Below are 17,967 nucleotides of genomic sequence, written 5' to 3'. Positions count from 1 at the left end.
CGCCGTCAAGAGGATCACCATACCCGTGAACAAGTTTAACGGCAATCCGAAGGGGTTCGCCTACATAGAGTTCGCTGAGCCTTCATCGGTGGAGTTGGCCATGAAGATGGACGAATCTCTTTTGCGCGGAAGACAGATCAAGGTGATGCCGAAGAGGACGAACAGACCTGGATTCTCAACCACAAACCGTCCGCCCAGAAGGGGTACACCCGGATATCGCGGCAGAGGTTCACGCAGACCCAGCAGAGGAAATTTTGCTAATCCCCGTGGGTTCGGCGGGCATAGAAGAGGAGTCAGCCACTTCACACCTTATTAAAAGATTTTTGGGACTATCCACTACTTCAATATAATGATCAAGGCAATTTTTCTTAGGACAAGCATCTAACGGATTACGAAAGGGACTAAAATCGGCGCTATAGAATGACTAAATTGGGCATTTGCCTGAAGGCGCAAATGCAAATCTAGCCCCGAGCGGCATAAGCTCTAGCGCCGGGAACAAAATTAAAGTATAAAAATATGCATTATATTTAGCCTTAGGATATTTGTTAAATATACTTTAAATAAATAATATATAAACCAAAAAACAATTTTCATTATTTTTACATTATTTTTGATGAAATTAAAAGTTTTGCATTTAGGTATTCTGTACTATTTACAAAATAATTCGATATTACATTAAAAACTTCATGATTGACATGCATGTTTTCTTCACAAGCAATAATACAATAATACCTAGAATCTGAAAGGAGTCAGCCACTTCACACCATATTAAAAGACAACAAAACTAAAGACGTCGTTTAGGATTTCCTCGATTTATTCGAAATAACAGTCTACCAAAAAAGCTCAAAATGTGCTTATTTACGAATCAAGTGACCTTGATTAACGGTGATTCGTTTAGCACTGGTTTTCTAGGATCTATTATCAAATACGCTAAACGAGGTTTTATTGTTCATTTACATAATAATATAGTTATATCTTTCTGTATGTTTTTAGCATAACAATTTTAAACCAACATTATTTTATCAACTTTTTCTTTTATTTAATAATACTCGAATATCTTTACGATTTATATGATGATAACCTTTTTAAGTAGAAATATAGCTGAATTAACTATTAACTAAAATGGTTTATTTTAAATAACATTTCTGGTTTTTAATGTTAATGATATTATTTTTCAATTTAATTTCGCTAAAGTTAATGTAGTAGTAAAACAGTGGCGGGCACAGATAATTTGGTAACCCCTTAACCAGGGGTTAGGTATTTTCCCTATTTTTGGACCGTTTTATAATGTTTCTTTGAATCCTTAACATTCCTGGTATAAACCATTTTGTACGTGTTGGCATTTACGTGGAAACGTTTTTTCCTGTAATGTTTTGCATTGTTCTTTCAGTCATCAATACTGTAATTACATCAACACTTGATTTATCGCGCTTTAATGTCATTTTGAAATCCACTTGTTACTTTTTAAATTACTAGTTAATATGCAGTTAATTATCAAGTTTGCTGTAGCGTTTATTCATTGTTTATAATCACTATTTTTGTGGACTTTATTTTGGTAAAAATATGTTATTTATTGGAGTCACGTTTGAAAGCTTGAAGAAATGGAATTCAGCTGTTCACATGTTTATTAGTAACGGGAAGGACGACTGTAACCGTTTCAATAACCGCGTGGGTTGTGCCTTCTGTTTTATTCCGGATACCATATTTTGCACTATTCTCAGGCTTTGCCGAAAATATGCAAATTTCCGAAGAGAATACTAAAAATTTTCTTTGTTATATAATTACAAATAATTTCTTTGATGAAATTCATAGTTTTGCATTTATGTATTATGTAATATTTACAGAATAATTTGATATTACATTGAAATCTTCAAGATTGACATGCGTATTTCCTTCCCTTGCAATAATACATTTAGATTTAGACTCTAACTCTATCCTCTGCAAACCCTACCCGTAGAGCCGCGTTATTATTTGTGGTTAATTTTCTTTTATGTTTCTAGAGAATATTAATTTAATTTAGTTTTCTTGTAGAATATCTTTTTTTGGTATACTTTCTATTATTAATTATAACTTATTTCTTGCAATTGAAACTTTACTTTAGTTTAAATAAAAAATCGATATTAATAACAAATAATTTAAGAATATTTTACTATTAATAATGAAAACTACTGAAGGAAATCAATAACTCTTCAAAGACACATACCAATTGAAAACAAAAATGTAAGAATGTGTAGATAATAAATAATTTTTTGTACTTGAGCCAATCATATTTTAAATCTATATCATTAGATCTTTATAATTTACCATACATATTATTGTATTATTCACGAATATTGTTGTAGATAAAAAAAATCATTTGTAAGAGTAATAAATATTGAAACAACTGATTATTATTACAATTATATTGCAAATAAACTTATAAATCAATAATAGTTATGTAAATTATAATTTTGTTTACTTAAAGAAAGAGTTTGTTTATTGAGAATGTGAGTATACTCTAGCAACTGCAGGTATTTTTGAAAAAAGAAAGTTGGTATTTCTTCCCCCCCCCAATAGTTTCAACCCCCAATGAACCTACCTTTTTGTGCCTAAAATAGGTAAGCCTCATTTCTGTCTGTGACTTGTGTGTATCAACATCTCTGCTTTCCAGTTTTAAAAATATTACTTTTTTAGCAATGGCTTCAGTTAACGACATTAATAATTCTGTAGAGGATGATGTTGTAGTGGATTCAGTGGTAGCTACAGATGAATTCATGCTGCTGGAAGAACGTTCTGGTACGGACACGGTTGTTATAGAAGATGCAGAGGTGACAGCGATCAAAGAAAGGATGAAGGAGATGGACGATGAGGTGAGGAAATTGAATGAACTCCAAAGTGAAGTTGAAAAACAATACAATAGAAGTGCAACGACGTCAACGGGATCGGCGAGTCCTCTAAACATTTCTTTGGAAGATAAGATTAAGTCCGATAACAGCAGTGTGTATGTGGGGAACGTCGATTACGGGACGACGTCTGCCCTTCTGGAGGCGCACTTCCATGGCTGCGGCGCCGTCAAGAGGATCACCATACCCGTGAACAAGTTTAAGGGGAATCCGAAGGGGTTCGCCTACATAGAGTTCGCTGAGCCTTTGTCGGTGGAGTTGGCCATGAAGATGGACGAATCTCTTTTGCGCGGAAGACAGATCAAGGTGATGCCGAAGAGGACTAACAGACCTGGATTCTCTACCACAAACCGTCCGCCCAGAAGGGGTACACCCGGATATCGCGGCAGAGGTTCACGCAGACCCAGCAGGGGCTTTACTGGAAATTTCGCTTATCCCCGTGGGTTCGGTGGGAATAGAGGAAGAGTCAGCCACTTCACACCCTATTAAAAGATTTTCTAGACTATCCACTAGGTTCAATACAATGATCAAGGCAATTCTTCTTAGGACAAGCATCTAACGGATTACGAAAGGGACTAAAATCGGCGCTATAGAATGGCTCAATTTAGGATTTGCATGAAGCGGCAAATGCAAGTCTTGCCCCGAGCGGCATAAGCTTTAGCGCCGGAAACAAAATTAAGGTATATGAATGTGCATTATATTTAGCTTTAGGACATTTGTTAACTATACTTTAAATAAATAATATATAAACCAAAAAAAAACTTAATTATTTTTACATTACAACTTTTATATTGACATACATACCAGAATATTTTATTTATTTTAATCTATATACACTTAGATTTTTGTAAATTGAGGACTTCTCCAGGAAGTCACGGTAGCAAAGGAATAGAAACTATTGCTATCACTTTTCTGAGAATGATCCATCTTCAGTACAGGTAAACGTCGTTTTGTGCCTGTTCGTTTTACACCAATTCACAATAACGCCGCTGCGAAATAACGTTAATTAATTACTAACTTTACACTTATATAGAGAACTAAACCTTATAGTTACCTCCCTGTAATTAATGGTTCTTTTTATGCCGATTCGATTTGCGACGGCTTTTGTAGGAACGGAACTGCGGCATAAAACGACGTCTACCTGTATAACGCGTTATTTTTTTGCAGATTTAAATCTGTTATTGCCACATATGCAACGTTTTGGATACTAACCAAATATGTATCTATGTTTGGGACTTAACGATAAAGTGGCAATCTTAGCTATACATGGTTTTAGCCACCTTCGTATAATAAAATACAATCTTGTGATTTCAAAATAAAGTATGAATATTTTCAATAATGTTACGCGAGAAACGCTTCTGGAGATTAGCTGGCTTAGAAGATAGTGTTAAAATAAACATGTGTTTTGAATTAAATGAAATTTGATGTATATTGATTCTGCAAAACATAAACCAAAGACAGTACCGATAATTCATAAACTACGCAAAAATAGACTATTGTCATCATTAATTCTTCTTTATTCATTAAAAAGCGCAACACTCGGATTTCAAAATTTTTACTTTCAAGTTTCTGTCTGATTGATGCGTTGTTCTCTAATTGTTTTTCCTCTAACGCTATCATCAATAGCTTACATATGTTTGCCTGCAACCAGACATACTCTACTTACATATCTCTTAGTAGAAGGTATGTTTCCAGATTTTGTTGCTCCGGGAAATGAAAATATTTAAATAATTGTTCAAATAATGTAACTAAAGCTGGATATTGTAAAAAAAAGTAAATAAATTATTTTTGGCAGAAAGACGTATGGTTAATAGTTCTTTGCAGCAGTTGATCTTTATTTTATTTACATTATTGTATTAATTGTTATGTATGAATATTTGTTAAAATTTTGATTACATAACTAGCGGCAATATAGTGAACTATAACTATTAAAAACCAGAAATGTTATTTAACATTTCTGGTTTTTAATGTTAATGATATTATTATTCAATTTAATTTCGCTAAAGTTAATGCAATAGTAGTAAAACAGAGGCGGGCACAGATAATTTGGTTGACGGGCTTCTGTTTTTAGGTATTTCTCCTATTTTTGGACCGTCTTATAATGTTTCTTTGAATCCTTAACATTCCTGGTTTAAACCATTCCGTCCGTGTTGGCATTTACGTGGAAACGTTTTTTTCTGTAATGTAATCAATACTATAATTAAATCACCACTTGTATTATCGCGCTTTAATGTTTGTAATCACTATTTCTGTGTACTTTATTTTGGTAAAAATATGTTATTCTTGTTATTAATTGAGTCACGTTTGAAAGCTTGAAAAAATGGAATTCATCTGGTCACATGTTTATTGGTAACGTGAAGGACGACTGTAACCGATTCAATAACCGCGTGGGTTGTGCTTTCTTTTGTAGACCGAACCCTCTGTTTTATTACGGATACCATATTTTCCACTATTATCAGGCTTTGCCGTAAATATGTAAATTTTCGCAGAAAATGCTGAAAATTTCCATTGCTTTTACCGTGTAATACATGCATTTTACTCCCTTGTTGTTTGTTAATTATAATATTTATAAACAAAAGTTTCAGCAATATTTAATGTTATAACACCCCATGCAAATTTTTGATTAAAACAGTTTATTTATGATTCCCTTTTATTTTCAAATAAAAATATGAATTTTAAATTTGTTCTTATAACAGTAACAAATTATTATATAAATATATAATTCACTTTATATGTATGTATGCAATGTTATATAATTACAAATAATTTATTTGATGAAATTAATAGTTTTGCATATATGTAATATGTAATATTTACAGAAAAAATTGATATTACATTGAAAACTTCAAGATTGACATGCATATTTCCTTCCCAGGCAATCATACATTTAGATTTTAAACTCTAACTGCAATCCTCTGCAAGCCCTACCCGTGGAGTCGCGATATCATTTGTGGTTAATGGTTGGTTAGCCAATTTCTATCATCTAATTTAATACATTTATATTTTATATTTCATATAATTTTCAAAACAAGGCTATTGACTACAGATCTGTGTCCGGACTTTTTAATGTTATTTGTATCTTATTTCATATAATTGAAACTTTAAATAAAAAATCTATATTAATAACAATTAAATAATTTAAGAATATTTTACAATTAATAACGAAGATTACTGAAGGCAATCAATAACTCTTCAAAGACACACACCAATAGAAAACAAAAATGTAACAATTAGTAGATAATAAATATTTTTTTTGTACTTGAGCCAATCATATTTTAAATCTATATTATTATATCTTTATAATTTAGCATAAATATTATTGTATTATTTACGAATATTGTTTTAGATGATATTAAAAATCATATGTAAGAGTAAAAACCAATGAAACAACTCACTATTATTATTACAATTATATTGCAAATAAACTTATAAATCAATAATAGTTATGTAAATTATAATTTTGTATACTTTAAAAAAGAGTTTGTTTATAAAATGTGTGAGAATGTAATTATACTCTAGCAACTGCAGGTATTTTTGAAAAGAGAAAGTTGGTATTTCTTTTGCCTCCCCAATAGTGTCAACCCCCAATGAACCCATCAGTTCTCTATGTGACTTGTGTGCATCAACATCTCTGTTTTCCACTTTTAAAAATATTACTTTTTTAGCAATGGCTTCAGTTAAAAAAAATAATAATTCTGTTGTGTATGATGACATCGTACTGATGGTGAAATCGATGGAAAAAAAGGTAAAGGAGATTAAGGAGATTAAGGAACAGTTTTTGAGATTGGCGAGTCTTTTCAAAATTTCTTTGGAAAATAAGATTAGAGCCGATAATTGCAGTGTGTATGTGGGGAACATCGACGAGGAGGCGACGTTTGCTCTTTTGAAGGCGCACTTCCACGGCTGCGGCGCCGTCAAGAAGATCACCATACCCGTGAACACGTTTAACGACACTCCGAAGGGGTTCGCCTACATCGAGTTCTCTGAGCCTTCATCAGTGGAGTTGGCCATAATTTTGGACGAATCGCTTTTGCGCGGAAGACATATAAAGGTGATTCCGATGAGGACAAACACACCTGAATTCTCGACTACAAACCGTCCGCCCAGAAGTGGTGCATTCGGTTACCGCGGCAGAGGTACACGCAGACCCAGCAGAGGTAGCCACTTCACACCCTATTAAAATATTTTTAGGACTATCCTCTAGGTTCAATACAATGATCAAGGCAATTCTTCTTAGGACAAACATCTAACGGATTACGAAAGGGACTAAAATCGGCGCTATAGAATGGGTAAATTGGGCATTTGCAAGTCTAGCCCCGAGCGGCATAAACTCTAGCGCCGGAATCAAAATTAAAGTAGAAAAATGTGCATTAAATTTAGCCTTAGGACATTTGTTAAATATACTTTAAATAAATAACATATACACCAAAAACACTTGATTATTTTTACATTACAACTTTTATATTGACATACATACAGGATATTTTATTTATATATGTTATATATAATCTATTTATGTTGCTTTATGTCCTTGACATGTTGACTTAGCAACATAAATAGTTTAGATTTTTGGAAATTGAGGACTTCTCCAGAAAGTAGCAAAGGAGTAGAAACTATTGTTAGCACTTATCCAAGAATAATCCATCTTCAGTGGCAATCTTAGCCATACACGGTTTTAGCTACCTTCGTATAATAAAATACAATCTTGTGATTTCAAAATAACCATGTGTTTTGATATAAATGAAATTTGATGTAAATTGATTCTGCAAAACAAAAACCAAACACAGTACCGATAATTCATAAACTACACAAAAATAGACTATTGTCATCATTAATTCTTCTTCATTCATTAAAAAGCGCAACACTCGGATTTCAAATTTTTTACTTTCAAGTCTCTGTCTGATTGATGCGTTGTTCTCTAATTGTTTTTCCTCCAACGCTACCATCAATAGCTTATATATGTTTGCCTGCAACCAGACATACTTCACTTACATATCTCTTAGTAGAAGGTATGTTTCCAGATTTTGTAGCTCCGGGAAATGAAAATATTTCAATAATTGTTCAAATAAGATAACTAAAGATGGATATTGTAAAAAAGTAAATAAATTAGTAAAAAAGTAAATTGCAGCAGTTGATCTTTATTTTATTTACTTTATTGTATTATTATTTGTTTATGTATGGATATTTGATTAAATTAATATTTATTTATTAATTTTATTGCACAATAATTGAATTGAGGCCCATTTCCGTCATAGTAAAGTACATAAGTATGTACATAGAGGATTTCTATTTCGATTACATAACTAGCGGCAATATAGTGAACTATATGACTATTGTAGAAATTTTACGATATTTTCCCGCCATACAGATTCATTAATAATATATTTTAAACATAAAGATAGCCTGTATCACGAAAATCTGATACAAAAGGTCGTTGGTTCGATTCCCAAAAACCAACAAAAAATTGTGGGGGCTGATAAACCCGGAAGGGTTTTATATCAATAATAAATTGTAAAAAAAAATACAAATATAGATAGATAAATTATATTTTACATCAATCAAGTTTTAAATGATTGATTATATGCATGTAAGACTATAAATATATAAAGAAATTGGTTTTGTTTTGAACTTCTTTAAATATTATATCAGTTGCAGTAGATTGTTCGTCTATATAGCTGTGTCGCGACATCTAAGGCAAGTATCTAATTTGTCACTATTTCAACAAACCGTCGGTTTTTTAAATTTACAAAAGTGCAAGTATACAACTCTAAATACAGGCATTAAAAAAGGGAAATAGTGTTGCCGTTTTTGATACGGAGATACCAACCTTATGAACGCACATTTCAAAGAAGTAGTGTTATTATTTTGGGTGTTTATACCTGGCACACAAAAAAAAAATAGACATCAGTTCCCGCTCTGTATTGTGCCGTGCAATATATCTATTTTGCAGCTGTGAATAAATATTATTTGTGTTAGAAATGGATTTGATGGAAAATACCAATTCTCTTGATGATGTTGTAGTGGATTCAGAGATCGTAGATGAGGACTTGCTTCTGGAAGAGCCCTCCTCTTCCGGCATGGACGAGGCATCGGCGGAGCAGGAGGCAGAGCTGAAGGCAATCAAGGAGAGAATGAAGGAGATGGACGATGAGGTGAAGAAGTTGAATGAGATGCAAAACGAGGCTGAGAAACAGTTTAATACCAGTGCCACGGAATCGACAGGTTCGACGAGTCCTCCCAGCGTTTCTTTGGAGGACAAGATTAAGGCAGACAATAACAGTGTGTACGTGGGGAACGTTGACTACGGGACGACGCAGGAGGCTTTGGAGGCGCATTTTAACGGATGCGGCGTCGTCAACAGGATCACCATACCTTTGAACAAGTTTAACGGCAATCCGAAGGGGTTCGCCTACATCGAGTTCTGTGAACCATCATCGGTGGAGCTGGCCATGAAGATGGACGAATCACTTTTGCGCGGTAGGCAAATCAAGGTGATGCCGAAGAGAACGAACAGGCCTGGATTCTCGACCACAAACCGTTTACCGAGAAGAGGTGGTGCCGGATACCGTGGCCGAGGTTCTCACAGACCCAGCAGAGGATTCTCCGGAAGATTCACACATCCTCGTGGGTACAGTGGGCATAGAGGAAACAACCACTTCACTCCCTATTAATGTAAGAATTTCGGGTCATCAAACAGCTGCAATAGAATGATCGAAACAAGTCTTTTTTTAATCTAAGATATAATATATACACCAAATAACACTAGTTTTGATTTTTTTATCTTATGTTTGATTGTTTACATGCATGAACTTAATATTTATGAAAAATATTCTTATATTCAAAATACAATTCTTGTTTATTAAAAACAATAAATACTAAATAATTATTTACGTGGATGAAGTTATCATTACTACACGAATAATATTCCTTCATTATAAACATTTTAATCTGTGCCAATAAAATTACAAATAATTAAAATTTAACTATTTTTACTAAGAAATTCATAGATTACAGTATTTTGAAATTATATCTAAATTTAACTGAAACATTTTTTTATGTGTTATTTGTAGTTAAATATTTTTTATTATTTTTTCATTTACGTTCTAATTACGAATATTTTTTATATGTAAAATACGTAATTATTTTAATAGGATTAATTGAGTTTAGTCAAAAAAAATACTGGGTTAAAATTTAAAAACATATTTCAATTATTTGTGTAATTATCGATTATTTACATTAGTTTTTAATTTAATAATTTTGATTATATTGACTATTAACTAATTATTAATTAATTGAATAAGATTTGTAAAAATATTTGTATATTATTATAAAACTTAAATAAATAATTTTTAAACTATCTTAATGCTTTTACTCTTGTACACAAGAATATCCTAATTAAATCTTTAGATTATGCAACAATTTGAAATATATAAAACATCATGAATGCTATTCAATTACATAATTTTTAACTAACATAATTTAATTGAATAAATTACATGAAAATGTTAATAAAATTAATAAATTATATTTACACAGGTGAATATTTTTAATATGTTTTTTTTAATAGTCGTATATGTTTTACTTGACTCTTATTAGAAGATTAGAATATTTGAATATTGAACATTTTATATTTTGTAGTTTTGTTGACGTTTGAAATAATTGGTCTACATATTAATCAATTTATTATAAAAAGTGTGTAAATATAAGAAAAAGGATAGTCTACCAAATGAGTTTGTGATTTTGAATTTTCGTTCTGCTGTTTTTTTTTACTCATGATCTTCGAAATAAAAAAATATTTTTGAATAGTCGATTATTTACTGATAAGAATATGCACTTGAGATGTGAAGGCATGCAGTTTTAGTAGTGTTTCTACCTCGAATTTTACGCTCGTGTAAGTGGAATATGGAAGACGTGCTAGAAATCAAGGATTCAATAGACTGTCTCTCATTGGAGACTGGCATCGAGGATGAGGCGAGCGGCACCCCACCGACTGACGAGGTGTCCAGCATGGAACAGTTAGAAGGAGAAGTTGCGGAGATCCAGGAAAGAATGCAGGAGATAAACGACGAAGTGCAGATGCTGAACGAGCTGCAGGATCAGATGGAGAAACAGTTCAATACTAACGATTTGCCGGATATATCGATGGACGACAACAGCGTTTACGTAGGGAACGTCGATTATGGTACGACCGTATTGATGTTGGAAAATCACTTCAAGCACTGCGGTTCGATCACCAGATTGACGATACCGATGAACAAGTTCTGCGGTTCTCCGAAAGGATACGCGTACATCGAGTTCGCAAATGAAAAGGCCATGTTGATGGCTTTGAATATGGATGATACCATCCTCCGGGGAAGGCCCATCAAAGTTGGGAAGAAGAGGACCAACAAACCTGGCTTATCCGGCAGCGGTCGTGGTCCCCGGGGTCGAGGATTCTACGGAGGACCTCGAGGTGGCTTTGACACAAGACCCGGCAGGGGCGGATTCAGCAACGGTTACTCGCGTCCCAGGATGTACAGCAACAACACGTATTACACGCCATATTAACAAACAATCTCAACAATCCGAAAACAGATCCTCAATAAATTGAAATAAAAAAAAATCATTTAAGACTGAAACTTAAAAGTGTAATATGTGAAAGAAGTTGAAATGATTATATTAATGGATTTCTGTTCTAGATATTTGATGTTAATAGAATTATATCTTTTCCAACTATTGAATAATATTGAACTTGATCAGTCAACATTATCAATACTTACATTTAGTTTTAAATTGATTGATACTACTAAATCGCTTTTTTACCTACGGATTTGAAATAATCTGCAGTTGCGTTTCCGTATAAGCAATTTGAAAAATTAGTGATGTAGTGAAATAATATCTTAAACGTAGTTGAAGTAATGGATTTGGATTACATAAAACTGTTATGTAGTTTGGATGAGTGCTGCAGTAGCTGCAAATCGAACAGATCTCAGTCACGTTCATTCCAGATTGGAGTATATCTGAACGCGCATGCAACTTCTACCACGATTTTTCATATTATTCGAACCGCATTATATAAAAGCAAAAAAATAAAAACAATTTATCTAATAAAAATATATTTATTAATCTAATTTAAGCGTTTATTCTATTTTAGTCTATTTTATTGGACGTTAATATTCCTGTCGCGCGAAGAAACTACATTTTCGCAATGCAGAATTTCTTGAAAACGGAAATCTTCAAAAAAAAAATTACGTGTTATTAAATATTCCGCATTCCGCTGCAGCACTGCGTGGAATTTAATTAAGCGAACTTGATTAACACCATATATATATTATATTATAATAGTGAAAATCCCTCAGCTGTTAATTATTATTTTCACCAAATAGTTTATTAAAAAATAACAATATTATATTATAACATACTTTGAATATTTGTTAATTAAGTTATTGGGATTTTGAATTCCAAACCATATTTTTAGCGACTTTAAATATTAAATCCATTTCAATTATTTTATTATTGGTTTATTGTGCGGCATAAAAATTTAATTTAAATATATAATGTATGTCAGTAATCTATTTTTGGTATTTATTTCTTGTTGCTATTTTTTTCATTATGTTTTATTTGAATTAAATATGTTTTTGGTTGGTTGTATTAAATAAATAAATATTTTGTTGACTATTTTAATATAATTAATATTTTCAATTATATAGATTTTGTGGATATTATATCTATTTTGTTTTTGTTATTAGCTGCGTTTATATAATAAATTGAAAATTCCAAATTAATATATTTATATTTAATAATAATATATTTATTAGCCACACATGCGACCAAAGTCTTTCCGCCTATTATAGTTTTTATTATTCAGTTTAGATAATTTCAAAACTATATATTTGTTATTTTTCTCATATTTCTACGAATCTTTTATTAACGTATTCTTTTCTACATTCATTTGCTGCACGGAAAGACTTAGTTCACAAACTTCAATATTAATTAATTTAATAAAACTCGTCACTATTCTCAGGTAAATTTTTATTTTCTTGAAGTTTCAATTTAAACATTTTCTTCATAATCTATATTTAATTGTTCTTTGCAACATAAACAATATTACTGTTTTCTAATACAGCGATATCTCGTATAGATAGAAAAATTCAAAGCAAATTAAATTTTAATTAATCAATATAAAAAAGAATGCACAAATTATTGTTCTATACATAAATGATCGGTTTTTACCTATATATAGTCAACCTATACCTATATTGTTTTTAAAGTCCTCGATTAATACGGTTTCAAACTGTATTGGCGGTATGATTTTCCGTACTATGCGAGGGATTGCTGTAGATCGTAAATGTATAGTTGAACTTTGATGTGGCTTCCTTCCTTCCTTTTTTGTATATAGTTGATAGAAATTTCATATCTGTCATCTCTTAATGTTATGGAATGCTACACAAAATAATAACGTGTAATAACATTCTTAAGTTGGATTTTACTAGAAAAGTTCTAGAATCTCCATTTTCAATAAATATTTGGCAAAACGAACAAGTGTATTTATTTGGTCGTCTGTAAAAATCGTGGAACCCATCGAGCGGATTTTTGCGTGCAGCCAAAGTGAAGATTTAATATTTGCGACAAAGCCATGGCATTCAAGCTCAGTTCATCAACTGCCATTTCCTATGTCACTATTGGATCTTTGTCTTCAACAAGGCTACATTTGTATCATCGGTCGAAGATTTCGGGCAACCTTCTTGAAGTTCGTCCTCCACAGAAACATGTCTGGTCTGAAATCTTTGAAACCACTTGGAAATAGTTACAAAGGATGATGCATTCACTCAATATGCATTTTGGCATTCCTGAAAAATTTGCATAGGCGTATTTGAGTTGACGTAGTAATCCATAGAGTATGGCAAAACAAATTTTTGCTGTGGTGGAATTTCTATGAACCTTACATCACTAATCATGCATTTTCTCCTAACCACTCTTACCGATCTTCTTGAAATTTAATATGAAATATCGTTAGACTTCAACAAATTGAGAAACAACTTTTGTCTTTTCAGAAACAAATGAATTAATGCCAACTTAGCGAACTTTTGTTAGACCCCCACGTACAATTGCAACATTTGTACTTTACAATGACCTAAATATATGATTACTTTTCGAACAAATAATGTGCTTATTTGAAAAATTAATACTGCAATTTCATTGAGACACCCTATATATTATAACTAGGATGTATTTATTTTATAGAAATTTGATGTTGTAATAAATATTGCGTAGACAGTTGTTTTTTGATAATATTTTAATTTTTTTAACTTTGCTTTACTAAGTATATTCATATGAAATTTAAATTTCGATTTATTTCCTAAGGATTTGTACGTTTCCCCTATTTGCGTATCTGAATGTGGAATTTCGAAACGAAATGAATATGAAATGATAGCAATACATAGGGTATATTCCCGGTACATGTAAATTCCAGCATACACTAACAAAGTTGATTTACTGAAACAACAAGGGCTTTAGATTTGCTCGAATATCAAACGAACGAAGCAATGGAAATACTCCATCGAAATACAAACTCAAAGATAAATCTGCGAGGATTCGAAGCGCAGCAAAATGAATCGCCCGGATTCAATCAATTACTTCATCGCTCTGTCTCTACCTTATTTTCAAACTTAAATATAATCGTAGCAAACACGGCGTTACGATACGCTTTGAACATTCTTAATTAGAAATCGATGTTCATTAAACAAGATCGTACGACGAGATTGTTTCGTATTATGTTTTTACAAAGCGCTTATCGCCTCATTTCATCTATATTGAATGAAAAGCGACCGACGAGGAAAGAAAACAAGGAATATGACAAAAATAAAACAGGATTTTGCGAGAAACGGATGAAAGAACAGGCGAAAAGTTTTTGCCTGACGGCAGCTCTCAATGCTCGGATCGGAAATGAATTTGGAAATAGGGCGGAAAAATAAAAGAAACAACTGGTTTGAAATGATTTCTTCTCAATTTAATTAACATTCTTAATTACATTTTAAAAGTTTTCATAAAAATAATTAAATAACCGTTACCTAGTTAAGAGGAAATATGGTTTCTTTTTGTTTTCAGTAGAACAAAGAATATATTAGTCAATTGTGGCCAAAGGTATTAACAAACATTGTTTAATATTTTAAGTAATCTAGGATAACTACTCTAGATTTCTACCACATATACTTCTTCTCTTTTTCTCTCCACACTTCAATTGGCTTGCAAATCTTGCACAATTTCGCCAACCACTGCTTTTATTAATTGGAGATTTATCTAAAATGGCCTAAGTTACCGGGGTCAGGGGGAAAACTCCCAACAGCTTTCAAATCGGGGTCTCGGAGATTCAGTACAAAGGTGTTAGGAGAGATCTCGGCTGGATAATGTAGATTGATATTTGTGTTTAGGAAGCTTACACGCGCAGCTTCCTAAACACAAATATCAATCTACATTATCCAGCCGAGATCTCTCCTAACACCTTTGTACTGAATCGGTGGTCTATAGCGATACTTTTGAACTCTTAATAAATTTTAAAAGACACGTATAAACTTTTACATTTTCGGAGCTAATCAGAGGCCGAACTGATGTCGGTAGAGTTACATTGTTGCTGATTAATTCACTATATAGAATTTCGGAGTCGATATTGATTGCATACAAAAAAAGATGTGATCAAGCGAACCCACGGACCCACAGCTGCATCTATTCGAATCCTGCCACACGACTCTGGCCAAATACACAGCTACCACATATACAAATAGAGTGAAATTTGTTATATAGGCAATTTATTGTACAATGCAATAACTTGTCTCCAAAAGAAGAAGAAAAAGGAGAAATAATACAATCCAGACGACTTCTATAGAAAGACTGATGTTTGACGGCTTATAAAAGTTAAGCAATGCGTATTGAGGATTATAATAGAATGATATAATTTTAATCAATTACTCTTGTATAATGGAGGAGACAGTTTCATGCAATGACTTTATGATAGAAAGGCATCAATTAATAATTATATAAATTGCTGCTATTTACAAAATACGTACAAATATGTAGATCTAAATACGTTATCTACTGTTGATGTGTTTGAATTTAGCAGTGATAAAAGAAGAGTCATTTACTAAAATATTAAAACATGCCTTTGAATCTTTAACTATTATTATTTTTTATTTGTATTACGTATTAAGTTAATACGTATTAACTTTTATTTGTTTAATGTTAATTTGTTACAATTAAACAACTAAGCAAAGTCATTAAATATTGAAGAAATAAATCCTAATGAAAGAAGAAAAACTTAATTTTCTATTAATTAATATTTGAAGATATTTTTAAAATTATATTGCATTAACAGACATTTTCATTTAGTTGATATTAATTGTTCAATGTAGAATTTAGAAACAGTGTGTAACTTTTTCTTTGGGGTTTTGAAATTTGAGTAATTCAATTTTCACAACGAATTACACGACATCGACAAGCGTACGAACTATGCAAATGCGTCCACTTCAACCCGGAAAGTTTTAGTTTGAATTTGCATTTTCAATGTGGAAATACCGTCTATAGCTGTAGCTTACGATAAATACAATTTAATTTTAACTTTAACTGCGAAGTAGTAATTTCAATCCATAAGCGTGTATATTATAGAAGTATAGTCACTCTATATAGTAATTGTTTCGAACTTAATTTGTATAGTTTTTATTGGAAGTACTCTTTTTAATTGAGGAAATTATCTGTACAATACTTATAATGAATTGATTAGATAGTATTGAAGAAACATTACCATTATGTCACTTCGATTAAGAGAGATTATATTATAGACTGCGCTATACCGAATCAGCCTTAATTTAGGAAGCGTTAAACGAGGTTTAACTATATATACTATATGTATTTATAACTATAGTTATATGAATGTACTCAATACTAATGCTAATTATATTTCTTGTCCTATTTGTTCCACTGAAAAAATAAATGAAAGTATGCAACTTAGCCTACACATAGTTTCATATATAGGCGCGCAATCCAGGACTTCTCTTCTCATCGTCACTCGTTATGCGAAACGTCGTTCGTTAAACGAAATGCTCGTTATGCGAGGTACTCTTTAAGTGAGGTTCCACTGTATATGAATATACTTCTATAATTATATTATTTGACTTAGAGTATAAGTAAAAAGTTTGAATGTTCCACCGAAATTTTCTTTCTTCAAAAGTCCCCTTATTTTTATTGATTTTTCGTTTGGTGCTGACGAGTGGAAACATTTGCTAAACTGAGTTAGTCCTTATGTGCAGGATTTAAAGTTCGTGGCAACCGCACCTAAAGTCCGGGCCTTCCAACGGAATGTTACATAATAGTTGGCCTACGTGCCTGTAAATCACTTATCCTCGCTCGACTCGTGGTCCTCAAGATAAACGAATCCCTCGGTATTATCAACTTGCCTCTACACCTAATTTGAATTGCAAATTTCATTGCTGGAATCCTTTTTTATTTCGACACGGATAATATTGACTTGATAAAAGCGAGAGCCGAAAGAAAAGTAATCAGGATCAGAGATTAGTAAACTTTTCTCCGCGCAATTCTAATTAATTTGTTAATTAACGGTGTATATGAAAGGGAAATCAAATTAGTCGACAAGCGTGTGGTAACTTTATCTAGAGGCTGCCGGTTCGTAAATTGATAAATAAATTGATAATCCCTGCTATGTTATACCCTTGCTATTTTTTATAAATTTAATTTATTTTTGTAGCAATGAATGAAGGAAAAAAAAGTTTAATCAATATTTTTGTTTGTTCTTCAATATTTATTTAATGTTTCATTGCTACCATAATACTGTTACAGCTTAACTAATATATTTGTCTCTTCTTTTCTAGGTGAGTTTAGTCGAAATAAACGTAATGAATTCTGGAATGTCGGGTGAGTATGGAATGAGTTGTTTCCATTTACGAGATTTCATGTTAGAACATGGTCTCGTGGTCTTGTTGTTCGGATGTTGAAAGAAACCTCCGCACTTGGAGGATCAACCAGGTGGAAGTCGTCGCCTACGGTCGGAAGGGTTTCGCGCGAGGCCGCACATCTCGGAATGGAAGCAGGGGGGCGG

At 32.2% G+C, this 17,967-nt stretch overlaps 4 protein-coding genes across 9 annotated transcripts in view; all 4 read left to right on the top strand.

Annotated features, from left to right (window-relative positions):
* LOC108566878 (syntaxin-binding protein 5) overlaps positions 1–17,967 on the top strand; it is a 124,686-nt gene that overhangs the window by 49,504 nt on the left and 57,215 nt on the right. The gene's annotated exons all lie outside the window — the stretch shown is intronic.
* Positions 2,676–3,371, top strand: LOC108566837 (polyadenylate-binding protein 2-B-like). The gene has a single exon (XM_017926915.1). The coding sequence runs from the start codon at positions 2,676–2,678 to the stop codon at positions 3,369–3,371; it is 696 nt and encodes a 231-aa protein (XP_017782404.1).
* Positions 8,644–9,697, top strand: LOC108566879 (polyadenylate-binding protein 2-A-like). Its single transcript, XM_017926984.1, has one exon. The coding sequence runs from the start codon at positions 8,861–8,863 to the stop codon at positions 9,551–9,553; it is 693 nt and encodes a 230-aa protein (XP_017782473.1). The 5' UTR covers positions 8,644–8,860; the 3' UTR covers positions 9,554–9,697.
* On the top strand, positions 10,723–12,216 carry LOC108566880 (polyadenylate-binding protein 2-like). Its single transcript, XM_017926985.1, has one exon. It carries the CDS (start codon positions 10,785–10,787, stop codon positions 11,427–11,429), a length of 645 nt encoding a protein of 214 aa, XP_017782474.1. The 5' UTR covers positions 10,723–10,784; the 3' UTR covers positions 11,430–12,216.

This window comes from Nicrophorus vespilloides, unplaced genomic scaffold, assembly GCF_001412225.1.
Source record: "Nicrophorus vespilloides isolate i.1.1-1 unplaced genomic scaffold, Nicve_v1.0, whole genome shotgun sequence".
Taxonomy (NCBI): Eukaryota; Metazoa; Arthropoda; class Insecta; order Coleoptera; family Silphidae; genus Nicrophorus; species Nicrophorus vespilloides.
The sequence above is the reverse complement of the archived record's forward strand: the minus strand, read 5'-3'. Positions and strand labels throughout refer to the sequence as shown.

What these genes read in the sequence shown, in the direction of transcription:
- LOC108566880 (XM_017926985.1), top strand. Translation starts at nt 10,785, where the DNA reads ATGGAAGACGTGCTAGAAATCAAGGATTCAATAGACTGTCTCTCATTG.
- LOC108566837 (XM_017926915.1), top strand. Translation starts at nt 2,676, where the DNA reads ATGGCTTCAGTTAACGACATTAATAATTCTGTAGAGGATGATGTTGTA.
- LOC108566879 (XM_017926984.1), top strand. Translation starts at nt 8,861, where the DNA reads ATGGATTTGATGGAAAATACCAATTCTCTTGATGATGTTGTAGTGGAT.